Here is a 12,045-nt window from a genome sequence, read left to right as displayed (position 1 = left end):
AATATAATAATTTTGCTCTTTAATTAGCCATCTTACATATAAAACCTGATTTGTTCATAAAAAATGGTGAATAACTCACCACAGGTTAATGATAAGGGTGTGCTTGAAAGGATGCACATAACTCTGCAATGTTGGGTTGTATTGGAGAGAGTCGTACGCTACGGTCACAAGACGCAGGCCTCCTAATTGTCCCTAGAATTTCTAAGCAAACGGCTGGAGGTAGGGCTTTCTCCTATAGAGCTCCATTTTTATGGAATGGTCTGCCTACCCATGTGAGAAACGCAGACTCAGACTCAACCTTTAAGTCTTTACTGAAGACGTATCTCTTCAGTAGGTCCTATGATTAAGTATAGTCTGGCCCAGGAGTGTGAAGGTGAACGGAAAGGCTGGAGCAACGAACCGCCCTTGCTGTCTCTGCCTTGCCGGTTCCCCTCTCTCCACTGGGATTCTCTGCCTCTAACCCTATTACAGGGGCTGAGTCACTGGTGTTCTTCCATGCCGTCCATGGGAGGGGTGCGTCACTTGAGTGGGTTAAGTCACTGACGTGGTCTTCCTGTCTGGGTTGGCACCCCCCCCCCCCCTTGGGTTGTGCCATGGCGGAGATCTTTGTGGGCTATACTCGGCCTTGTCTTAGGACAGTAAGTTGGTGGTTGGAGACATCCCTCTAGTGGTGTGGGGGCTGTGCTTTGGCAAAGTGGGTGGGGTTATATCCTGCCTGTTTGGCCCTGTCCGGGGGTATCATCGGATGGGGCCACAGTGTCTTCTGATCCCTCCTGTCTCAGCCTCCAGTATTTATGCTGCAGTAGTTTATGTGTCGGGGGGCTAGGGTCAGTCTGTTACATCTGGAATATTTCTCTTGTCTTATCCGGTGTCCTGTGTGAATTTAAATATGCTCTCTCTAATTCTCTCTTTCTCTCTATCTTTCTTTCTTTCTCTCGGAGGACCTGAGCCCTAGGACCATGCCTCAGGACTACCTGGCATGATGACTCCTTGCTGTCCCCAGTCCACCTGGCCGTGCTGCTGCTCCAGTTTCAACTGTTCTGCCTGCGGCTATGGAACCCTGACCTGTTCACCGGACGTGCTTGTTGCACCCTCGACAACTACTATGATTATTATTATTTGACCATGCTGGTCATTTATGAACAGTTTAACATCTTGACCATGTTCTGTTATAATATCCACCCGGCACAGCCAGAAGAGGACTGGCCACCCCTCATAGCCTAGTTCCTCTCTAGGTTTCTTTCTAGGTTTTGGCCTTTCTAGGGAGTTTTTCCTAGCCACCGTGCTTCTTTAACATGCATTGCTTGCTGTTTGGGGTTTTAGGCTGGGTTTCTGTACAGCACTTTGAGATATCAGCTGATGTACGAAGGGCTATATAAATAAATTTGATTTGATTTAAATCATTTTCCACACACAGTCTGTGCCTGTATTTAGTGTTCATGTTAGTGAGAGCCGAGAATCCACTCTCACATAGGTACATGGTTGCAAAGGGCATCAGTGTCTTAACAGCGCGATTTGCCAAGGCAGGATACTCTGAGTGCAGCCCTATCCAGAAATCTATCAGTGGTTTCTGATTAAATTACATTTTCACAGAACCGCTTGTTGCAATTTCGATGAGGCTCTCTTGTTCAGATATCGGTAAGTGGACTGGAGGCAGGGCATGAAAGGGATAACGAAACCAGTTGGTTGTGTCGTCCGTTTCGGGAAAGTACCGGCGTAATCGCGCACCCGGCTCACTCAGGTGCTTCGCTATATCACATTTGACATTGTCCGTAAGCTTGAGTTCATTTGCACAAAAACAAAAAATCATACAATGACGGAAAGACCCGTGTGTGGTCATTGTTAATGTAGACAGAAAACTTCTTAATCATAGCCTCAATATTGTCCCGCACATTGAATATAGTTGCGGAGAGTCCCTGTAATCCTAGATTCAGATCATTCAGGCGAGAAAAAAACACCCAGATAGGCCAGTCGTGTGAGAAACTCGTCATCATGCAAGAAGTCAGACAAGTGAAAATGATGGTCAGTAAAGAAAACTTTAAGCTTGTCTCTAAATTCAAAACAATGTGTCAACACTTTGCCCCTTGATAACCAGTGCACTTCTGTATGTTGTAAAAGCGTTACATGGTCGCTTCCCATATCATTGCATAATGCAGAAAATACACGAAAGTTCAGGGGCGTTGCTTTAACAAAGTTAACCATTTTCACTGTAGTGTTCAAAACGTCTTTCAAGCTGTCAGGCATTCGCTAGGCAGCAAGAACCTCACGGTGGATGCTGCAGTGTACCCAAGTGGAGCAACTGCTTGCACGCGCATTACCACTCCGATATGTCTCCCTGTAATGGCTTTTGCGCAATCAGTATAGATACCAACACATCTTGACCACCAAAGTGTATTTGATGTCACAAAGCTGTCCAGTACTTTAAAAATATCCTCTCATGTTGTCCTGGTTTCCAGAAAAGGATGTCTTCCTCAATTGACCCCCCATAAACGTAACGGACATATACCAGGAGCTGTGCCAGGCCCGCCACGTCTGTTGACTCATCCAGCTGTAACGCATATAATTCACTGGCTTGTATACGAAGCAGTAATTGTTTCTAAACATCTCCTGCCATATCACTGATGCATCGTGAAACAGTGTTGTTTGATGAAGTCATTGTCTGTATAGTTTTTTGGGCCTTTTCCCCCAGCATTGTCCCAGCCATATCCGCAGCAGCAGGAAGAATTAAGTCCTCCACAATAATATGGGGCTTGCCTGTCCTAGCCACTTGGCTTGCCTGTCCTAGCCACTGTCTTAGCCACTTTTTCCTCCAAACATAAGGATGGTCATTATGGCCAAACAGTTGTATTTTTGTTTCATCAGACCAGAGGACATTTCTCCAAAAAGTTAGATCTTTGACCCCATGTGCAGTTGCAAACCGTAGTCTGGCTTTTTTATGGCGGTTTTGGAGCAGTAGTTTCTTCCTTGCTGAGCGGCCTTTCAGGTTATGTCGATATAGGACTCATTTTACTGTGGATATAGATACTTTTGTACCTGTTTCCTCCAGCATCTTCACAAGGTCCTTTGCTGTGGTTCTGGGATTGATTTGCACTTTTCGCACCAAAGAACGTTCATCTCTAGGAGACAGAACGCGTCTCTTTCCTGAGCGGTATGACGGCTGCGTGGTCCCATGGTTTTTATACTTGCGTACTATTGTTTGTATAGATGAATGTGGTACCTTCAGGCGTTTGGAAATTGCTCTCAAGGATGAACCAGACTTGTGGAGGTCTACAATTTTTTTCCTGAGGTCTTGGCTGATTTCTTTAGATTTTCCCATGATGTCAAGCAAATAGGCAATGAGTTTGAAGGTAGGCCTTGAAATACATCTACAGGTACTCCTCCAATTGACTCAAATTATGTCAATTAGCCTATCAGAAGCTTCTAAAGTCATGGCATAATTTTCTGGAATTTTCCAAGCTGTTTAAAGGCAGTCAACTCAGTGTATGTAATCTTCTGACCCACTGGAATTGTGATACAGTGAATTATAAGTGAAATAATCTGTCTGTAAACAATTGTTGGAAAAATTACTTCTGTCATGCACAAAGTAGATGTCCTAACCGACTTGCCAAAACTATAGTTTGTTAACAAGAAATGTGTGGAGTGGTTGTAAAACAAGTTTTAATGACTCCAACCTAAGTGTATGTAAACATCCGACTTCAACTGTATATTGTCAAGAGAGCCAGCAAACCGTGCCAATATATCCTCCAAACACAGGCTTCGAGGGCATTATCACTACGTCTAACACAGTCTGGAATTTGCTCCCTCGCCAGGACACTGTTCAGAGGAGCTGCTAGCCAACTACACAGCTAACACAACCACTTCAAACTAAAGCTGGAAAGACAGCAAACTAGCTGCATTTCATTTCGTTTCACCTTTTTCTCTATTGACATTTCTTTGTATATATCCATAACAATTATGCTGACTCATGATTTCAACTGTCTGAGAAAAGCAGTTTGTCTCATCGTGACACGCTAATCCTCAGTGGGACAGTGGAGATCAAATTTCAATATTGAAACGATGTTGAGAAAGATAGCAAGGTTTATACAAATCTATGCTGTTGAAAACCAAATGGTATTCTAAAAGAAAGGGGAAATGTCTAGATGCTTTTCACAGTGGCGATCAAGTTTCTAAATTGCCTGGTTGGGCTGATGAGACAGTAGATTGCGCAGTGGGATGGAACACTAAATAAGTATTACAACGTCATAGCCTTAGCCAGTGGTAACTTGTGGAATAGACACCGGCTGGAACACAGTTTTAACCTCTCTAGGGTAGGGGGCAGTATTTGCACGGCCGGATAATATGCATATAATTGTTTGATTTGGATAGAAAACACCCTAAAGCTTCTAAAACTGTTTGAATGGTGTCTGTGAGTATAACAGAACTCATATGGCAGGCAAAAACCTGAGAAGATTCCTTACAGGAAGTGCCCTCTCTGACCATTTCTTGGCCTTCTACACTCTCTTTATTGAAAACTGAGGATCTCTGCTGTAACGTGACAATTCCTACGGCTCCCATAGGCTCTCAGAAGGCGGCAGAACGTTGAATGATGACTTTGCAGCCCATTGCTGAAAAACAGTAGCACATTTGGATAGTGGTCGATCTGAGAACAATGAGACAGGGGCGCGCGTGCAAGAGAAGAGTCCATTTTAGATTTTTAGTCTTTGAACGAAAACAGGGTTCCCCGGTCGGAATATTATCGCTTTTTTTATGAGAAAAATCGCATAAAAATTGATTTTAAACAGCGGTTGACATGCTTCGAAGTACGGTAATGGAATATTTAGAATTTTTTTGTCACGAAACGCGTCGGGCGCGTCACCCTTCGTCACCCTTCGGATAGTGTCTTGAACGCACGAACAAAACAGAGGATATTTGAACATAACTATGGATTATTTTGAACCAAAACAACATTTGTTATTGAAGTAGAAGTCCTGGGAGTGCATTCTGACGAAGAACAGCAAAGGTAATCCAATTTTTCTTATAGTAAATCTGAGTTTGGTGAGTGCCAAACTTGGTGGGTGTCAAAATAGCTAGCCCGTGATGGTGAGCTGCCTACTCAGAATATTGCAAAATGTGCTTTTGCCGAAAAGCTATTTTAAAATCGGACATAGCGATTGCATAAAGGAGTTCTGTATCTATAATTCTTAAAATAATTGTTATGTTTTTTGTGAACGTTTATCGTGAGTAATTTAGTAAATTCACCGGAAGTTTGCGGTGGGTATGCTAGTTCTGAACGTCACATGCTAATGTAAAAAGCTGGTTTTTGATATAAATATGAACTTGATTGAACAAAACATGCAGGTATTGTATAACATAATGTCCTAGGAGTGTCATCTGATGAAGATCACCAACGGTTAGTGCTGCATTTAGCTGTGGTTTGGGTTTATGTGACATTATATGCTTGCTTGAAAAATGGGTGTCTGATTATTTCTGGCTGGGTACTCTGCTGACATAATCTAATGTTTTGCTTTCGTTGTAAAGCCTTTTTGAAATCGGACAGTGTGGTTAGATTAACGAGAGTCTTGTCTTTAAAATGGTGTAAAATAGTCATATGTTTGAGAAATTGAAGTAATAGCATTTCTAAGGTATTTGAATATCGCGCCACGGGATTCCACTGGCTGTTGAGTAGGTGGGACGATTTCGTCCCACATACCCTAGAGAGATTAATCAATCAGCATCCAGGATTAGACCCACCATATAGAATATAATCCTCAGGAATTATAGAGAAAGAGAAATTCAAGAGGGAGAAAAAAATAGCAATAATTATCTCTACACCCCCACCCTGCTCCGACCTTATGATTCTCCATCTTCACCTAATCACCACACACACACACACACACACACACATAAATACACACACACTGAGCTCTTTCCTGTCGACCATATAAGGAAGCGGCTTCCTCCATAATGTAGTTGTTATGGCGATGGAAGAAGCATGCACAGGAACATGCACACAGGACAGGCAACACTTTGCCAATGTACAGTTGTTGTGTTGTTGCTGGGCCTGTTGCTTGTGCTTCATAATGTAGCAGACACACACACACACACATAAAAGAACAAAGGATGCATGCACACACACACAAACACACCACACACACCTTGTTGATGTGCAGTTGCTGCTGCTGGAACTGCTGCTTGTGTTTCTCCAGGAACTGCTGGTGCTGCTGCTGGACCACCAGCTGCTGCAGGGCCTGGGCGTTCTGGGGCAGAGGGGCTGACTGGGTCCTCCCCAGGGGACGGTGCTGCCCACGCAGCTTGTGGATGGAGGACGATTGCAGGGGCATCCCGCCCAGGCCTGAAACACATGAAAACACAGACACAACATGAATAGGATGATCCACAAGTAACATCGGGTACTCAAAGGAGGCTGCTGTCACTTTAAACCGGAGGACAGGCTCATTGTACTGGCTGGAATGGAAATGTCAAACACATTCATTACATTCCAGAAATTACTATGATCTGTCCTCCTTTCACCAGCCGCCACTGAAACCATCAAGCAAGGTGGTCCTTTAACACCAGGTTTTGGAGATTATGTGCTTCAGATAGTGCCTGAGACGGAGTGGATATGCTTACAGCAAGACAGACCTGGTGGGTTCTGGGACTGCTCCAGGAGGACCATGTGCTGGAGGAGGGGATTGTGTGCCGAGCCCCCATCGGTCAGGTAGGAGGGCAGGTGGGCCCCTGGGATGAAGGGAGTGGTTATGGGGAAGCCCTGCTGCAGTCTATCGTGCATTGAAAGCCTGTCACCTTCCTGCTGGCCCGACGTCATCTGAAGGGACAAATAGAGGGAGAGACAGAGACACACAGAGAGAGAGAGAAAGAGAAAGAGAGAGAGAGACAGAGAGTGTGAGAGATAGGAGAAAAGTTGCCCCTAATGCAAACCAAGAAACATCTAACTGTAGTGTAATTTCCCTCTAAACCATTACAGGGCAAAATATATAAATGAACTACAGTGAATGAATAACTTTCTGCCTGAATTGACTTGGAAGAGTTGGAAACGGATATAGAGCGAGAGAGAGTGAGATGGGGGGTAGTACATGCGTCACTGACTGCTGGTCATTGTCTCTCAATGGTGCCTTTCTGAAATGGAGTAAGGCTGAAAAGCCACATATGACAGATGGACTAGGTCTAGACAGGGCCCCCTCTATGTAGACTCTTCCACTCTGAAAGGGCCATGTGCGCAAGCAAGCCCTCAAAGTGATGGAGGAGAGGAGAAAGAAAGGAGAGAGCGAGAGAAGGAAAGAGAGAATGAGTGAGAGAAAAGATGGGGAGAAATAGCAAGTTAGATGGAGAACATAAGAAATTGGGGGAAGGCGGTGGAGAGAGTGTGGGGGGGAGTGGGCTAGAGAGAAAGGGAGAAAGTGAAATGTCAGGTTAGAAAGATACTAACGAACGGAAAGAATGAATGAAAGTAAAAACTAAGAGAATGAGAGAAAAGTGGGTGTATGAACTAACGCTGGAAGGGCCGGTGGCAGGCAGGCCCAGGGTGATGTTAGGCAGCGAGGGCGATGTGTACAGAGACAGCTGGCTCAAGGGGCCCTCTCGGCCAGCCAGCCTGTGGGCCAGGGAGGCCTGCAAACAGAGGAGCACACAGTCAGAAAGAGACACTGAAACATAGACACAGGCCAGACAAATAGACCCCTCTGCAAAAATAAACAGCCCTGTCTGGTCATTCCCCCGGACCCCTGTGGCCTCCTGTCTACACTGGCCATCTGGAGCACATGTTGCTTACAGAGACACATACGCTCAGAGCCTTAGATACTCACAAGGATACAAAGATACACATACCCTATACACAGAGACACTTGCATTTACACACTCATGTGCACATACTTACACACACAAACAGTCACACCATATCAAACAAGCATGCAAGCACACAGGCACACACGCACACGCCTGACAGTGTGAGCCAACAACTAACAGGTGGGACATAAAACATACTGTTTGGCTCGGGCAATATTAAGCAAACAGCCCTCAGCAATGTGACTGGGAACAGTCAACATAAAGGCAGATTGAAAAGAGAACAGTACAGTATATCAGAAGCTCCTGGTTTCTGCATGGTCACAGTAAGCTAACAGCTTAATGTAGGTTAAGGTTCGAGTGGCTGCTTAGTGCTTACCTCTACTGAACTACTGGACATGGAGCCAGCGATGCCATTCTCATTGGTGATGTTACTGGAGCTGTTGTTGGGCGAACTGGGGCCCGAACCAGGAGCGCTGTTGCAGGCCAATTCTACAAAAAAAGACATAAAACACGAGACATGAGGCTCCCACACAACATGCATACTGATCAATATACCAGGTTGGAAACCTATTGACTTCAACCTACAGAAAAGTACTAAAGTCATAGATGCAAGGGCTGTGTGAGTTTTCACGTGTTCCGCTTGGGCTGCGTTGTGCGGCAGAAGCTTACCAGCCATGTCCAGAGAGCGCTTCTTGGCGGTGGTAATTGGACCATCCTTCCTGCGTAGAAGTGGGCTACTTCTGCGCTCCGTTACCTTCTGTTTTAGCCTGGACCGGAGCTTCAAGTTGGGCTCAGAAGCTAGAGAGAAAGGAAGAGGGGGTCCATTAAAACACAACTATAGAGCAGAACATACACAACACAAATGACAGAAATCGGAGGGAAGAACACGCAGTTCTTAGGAAGGCTTTTTTTGTTGGCATTGCTATTGAGGGCATACTTGAGATGACAAGTAGGGCACTATAAAAATGGGATTCATTTGAATCAAACCAAATACTTCCGCAAACCATGAATGAATATAGTTATGAAGACAACACTACAACAGGGAATGATATGAACATGTTGCACATATTCTGTTCTGTCCTGCAGATGATATGCAGACGTATGGAAGTGGGAAAACAGACAGTCTGATATCTTTCTTAGGAGATTCTAGCTGCTCTGGCTTCCCTGTCTGTCAAAGTCTCAGAAGGCTTTTGGGCTTCGGGTGGCAGGCAAAGACAAGAGCTTTCGCTCTCTACTGCACATCATGCCTGTCACTCCGTTCTCACTCTTCTCTCATGCTGTCTGAAACTGTCTGGAAACAAGAAAAAACTCCAGACCCCAGCAAACCGCCTCCCCCGGCCCGACTTCAGCTGACCTGTGCTCAGTACAGATCTGAGGTGACGTCACCCTACTCTGAAACTCTCAGAGAAGAGCGCTTTAATGGAGAGTGTTTTACAATGTACGTAGACAACATTAGTACACAATCAATAGTCCCAAACAACACACTGTGCTGTGGAGCCTAGAATGAAACTAGCACCGGAAATGAAGCACTGCACATGGTACATCAGAAGAGTAAGCCAGTTCAGGGCAGTTAGTTATGCTAACAAGCTACTCCATCAACAAGCTACTTCTGGAAAGACTGATGGGGCAGATGAGAAGAGACTTGATGAGATGAGCTCCAAACATGTGATAAGGATGAGCAGCAGTAGGGGTAACGAGTTTCCAGTCTTGGCAGCTCTTGCCCGACCCCAAGCTTCATCAAGCCCATCTCAATGCCCAGCTAATGAATAGCTCTTGTTGTCAAATGCTTGCAATTAAACAAGTGTGTGTGTGTTTTTGATGGACTTCTCGGGTTCGTTTTTGTTCATTTCTGCTTTCTGTGTGTGGACAGACGGATAGGGGGATAGGGCCAGAGAACAATAGCGGGAGTGTCGAAGAGGCGACTGTAATTACCGCATACACAATGATCAGGGAGAGGAGCACGGCCCTTGTCAAGCGCCAATCTTGGAGATCCTATCATCTCTCCGACAAAGCCTATTCCCCCTCAGGAAACTAAAAAGATTTGGCATGGGTCCTAAGATCCTCAAAAGGTTCTACAGCTGAAACATTGAGAGCATACTGACTGTTTGCATCACTGCCTGGTACGGCAACTGCTCAGCCTCTGACCGCAAGGCACTACAGAGGGTAGTGCGTACGGCCCAGTACATCACTGGGGCTAAGCTGCCTGCCATCCAGGACCTCTACACCAGGCGGTGTCAGAGGAGGCCCTAAAAATTCAAAGACCCCAGCCACCCCAGTCATAGACTGTTCTCTCTCCAAGTCTAGGACAAAAAGGCTTCTCAACAGTTTTTACCCCCAAGCCATAAGACTCCTGAACAGGTAATCAAATGGCTACCCGGACTATTTGCATTGTGTGCCCTCCCCCCAAACCCTCTTTTTATGCTGCTGCTACTCTCTGTTTATCATATATGCAGAGTCACTTTAACTATACATTCATACTATACATTCGTACATACTACCTCAATTTAGGCAGACCAACCAGTGCTCCCGCACATTGGCTAACCGCGCTATCTGCATTGTGTTCCGCCACCGCCATCGCCACCCCCTTTTTTATGCTACTGCTACTGCTACTCTCTGTTCATCATATATGCATAGTCACTTTAACCATATCTACATGTACATACTACCTCAATCAGCCTGACTAACCGGTGTCTGTATGTAGCCTCGCTACTTTTATAGCCTCGCTACTGTATATAGCCTGTCTTTTTACTATTGTTTTATTTCTTTACCTACCTATTGTTCACCTAATATCCTTTTTTGCACTATTGGTTAGAGCCTGTAAGTAAGCATTTCATTGTAAGGTCTACACCTGTTGTATTCAGCGCACGTGACAAATAAACTTTGATTTGATTTGATTTAGTGGCTAATCCTCAAAAAGAGCTTTAGTTTTAGAGATGTCCCTACTCGAGGTAGAACAAAACACAACCATGTTTTTCACATCTGTAATATATCCCATTTAAAAAAATAGATGGTTGTGAAAAAATATTTTACTGCAAAATGGTTACATTTATAGATATTGTGACACCCGCTAAACTCAAAATGTGCAGAACAATGCCTGGCTAGAGAGGGGGGGCATATAAGCTAATGTAACCAATTTTGCAAGCTCTGATATTGCACAAATGTGGAATACAAGTCGTCAGTTATCTGCCCTACATACACAAACAAAAAACATTAGGATATCTTAATGCATCTTGGAAATATAGACCTGTAAACACAGAGATACAAAAGGTGGAATATCTCTACCACAAAATGTATGATGAACGTAAGCTTTACTTTTGACATACACAGTACATTAGGAAAGTAATCAGACCCCTAAAACAGATTCAAATGCTTTTTTCCCTTATCAATCTACACCCAATACCCCACAATGACAAAGCAAAAACAGGGTTTTAGACATTTTTGCAAATGTATAAAATGTTTTAAACTGAAATATCACATTTAAATAAGTATTCAGACCCTTTACTCAGTACTTTGTTGAAGCACCTTTGGCGGCGATTACAGCCTCGATTAGCTTGGCACACCTGTATTTGGGGAGTTTTTCTCCATTCTTCTCTGCAGATCCTCTTAAGCTCTGTCAGTTTGGATGGGTAGCGTCGCTGCACAGCTATTTTCAGGTCTCTCCAGAGATGTTTGATCGGGTTCAAGACCAAGCTCTGGATGGGCACCTCAAGGACATTCAGAGACTTGTCCCAAAGCCACACCTGCGTTGTCTTGGGTGTTCTTAGGATCGTTGTCCTGTTGGAAAGTGAACCTTTGCCCCAGTCTGAGGTCCTGAGCACTCTGGAGCAGGTTTTGATCAAGGATCTCTCTGTACTTTGCTCTGTTCATCTTTCCCTCGATCCTAACTAGTCTCCCAGTCCCTGCCGCTGAAAAACATCCCCCACAGCATGATGCTCCCATCACCATGCTTCACCATAGGGATGGTGCCAGGTTTCCTCCAGACGTGATGCTTGGCATTCATGCCAAAGAGTTCAATCTTGGTTTCATAAGACCAGAGAATCTTGTTTCTTATGATCTAAGAGTCCTTTAGGTGCCTCTTTGGCAAACTCCAAGCGGGCTGTCATGTGCCTTATACTGAGGAGTGGCTTCCGTCTGGCCACTCTAGCATAAAGGCCAGATTGGTGGAGTGCTGCAGAGATGGTTGTCTTTCTGGAAGGTTCTCCCATCGCCACAGAGGAACTCTGGAGCTCTGTCAGTGTCACGCTCTGACCAGTAAAGGGGTTA

The 12,045-nt window shown here is 44.8% G+C and overlaps 1 protein-coding gene across 8 annotated transcripts in view; it reads right to left on the bottom strand.

Moving 5' to 3' along the window:
• LOC115160642 (histone deacetylase 4-like) overlaps positions 1–12,045 on the bottom strand; it is a 260,839-nt gene that overhangs the window by 47,491 nt on the left and 201,303 nt on the right. For 7 of the 8 annotated variants that reach the window (XM_029710865.1, XM_029710864.1, XM_029710867.1 and 4 more), the window contains 5 exons: positions 8,452–8,580; positions 8,159–8,271; positions 7,492–7,608; positions 6,610–6,805; positions 6,135–6,331 (listed from right to left, as the gene is read on the bottom strand). In XM_029710865.1, coding sequence (XP_029566725.1) covers positions 6,135–6,331; positions 6,610–6,805; positions 7,492–7,608; positions 8,159–8,271; positions 8,452–8,580 — 752 coding nt within the window. The remainder of the gene's footprint in view (positions 1–6,134; positions 6,332–6,609; positions 6,806–7,491; positions 7,609–8,158; positions 8,272–8,451; positions 8,581–12,045) is intronic. The other variant, XM_029710868.1, reaches the window with a different exon arrangement.

This window comes from Salmo trutta, chromosome 24 (genome assembly GCF_901001165.1).
Source record: "Salmo trutta chromosome 24, fSalTru1.1, whole genome shotgun sequence".
NCBI lineage: Eukaryota > Metazoa > Chordata > Actinopteri > Salmoniformes > Salmonidae > Salmo > Salmo trutta.
The sequence above is the reverse complement of the archived record's forward strand: the minus strand, read 5'-3'. Positions and strand labels throughout refer to the sequence as shown.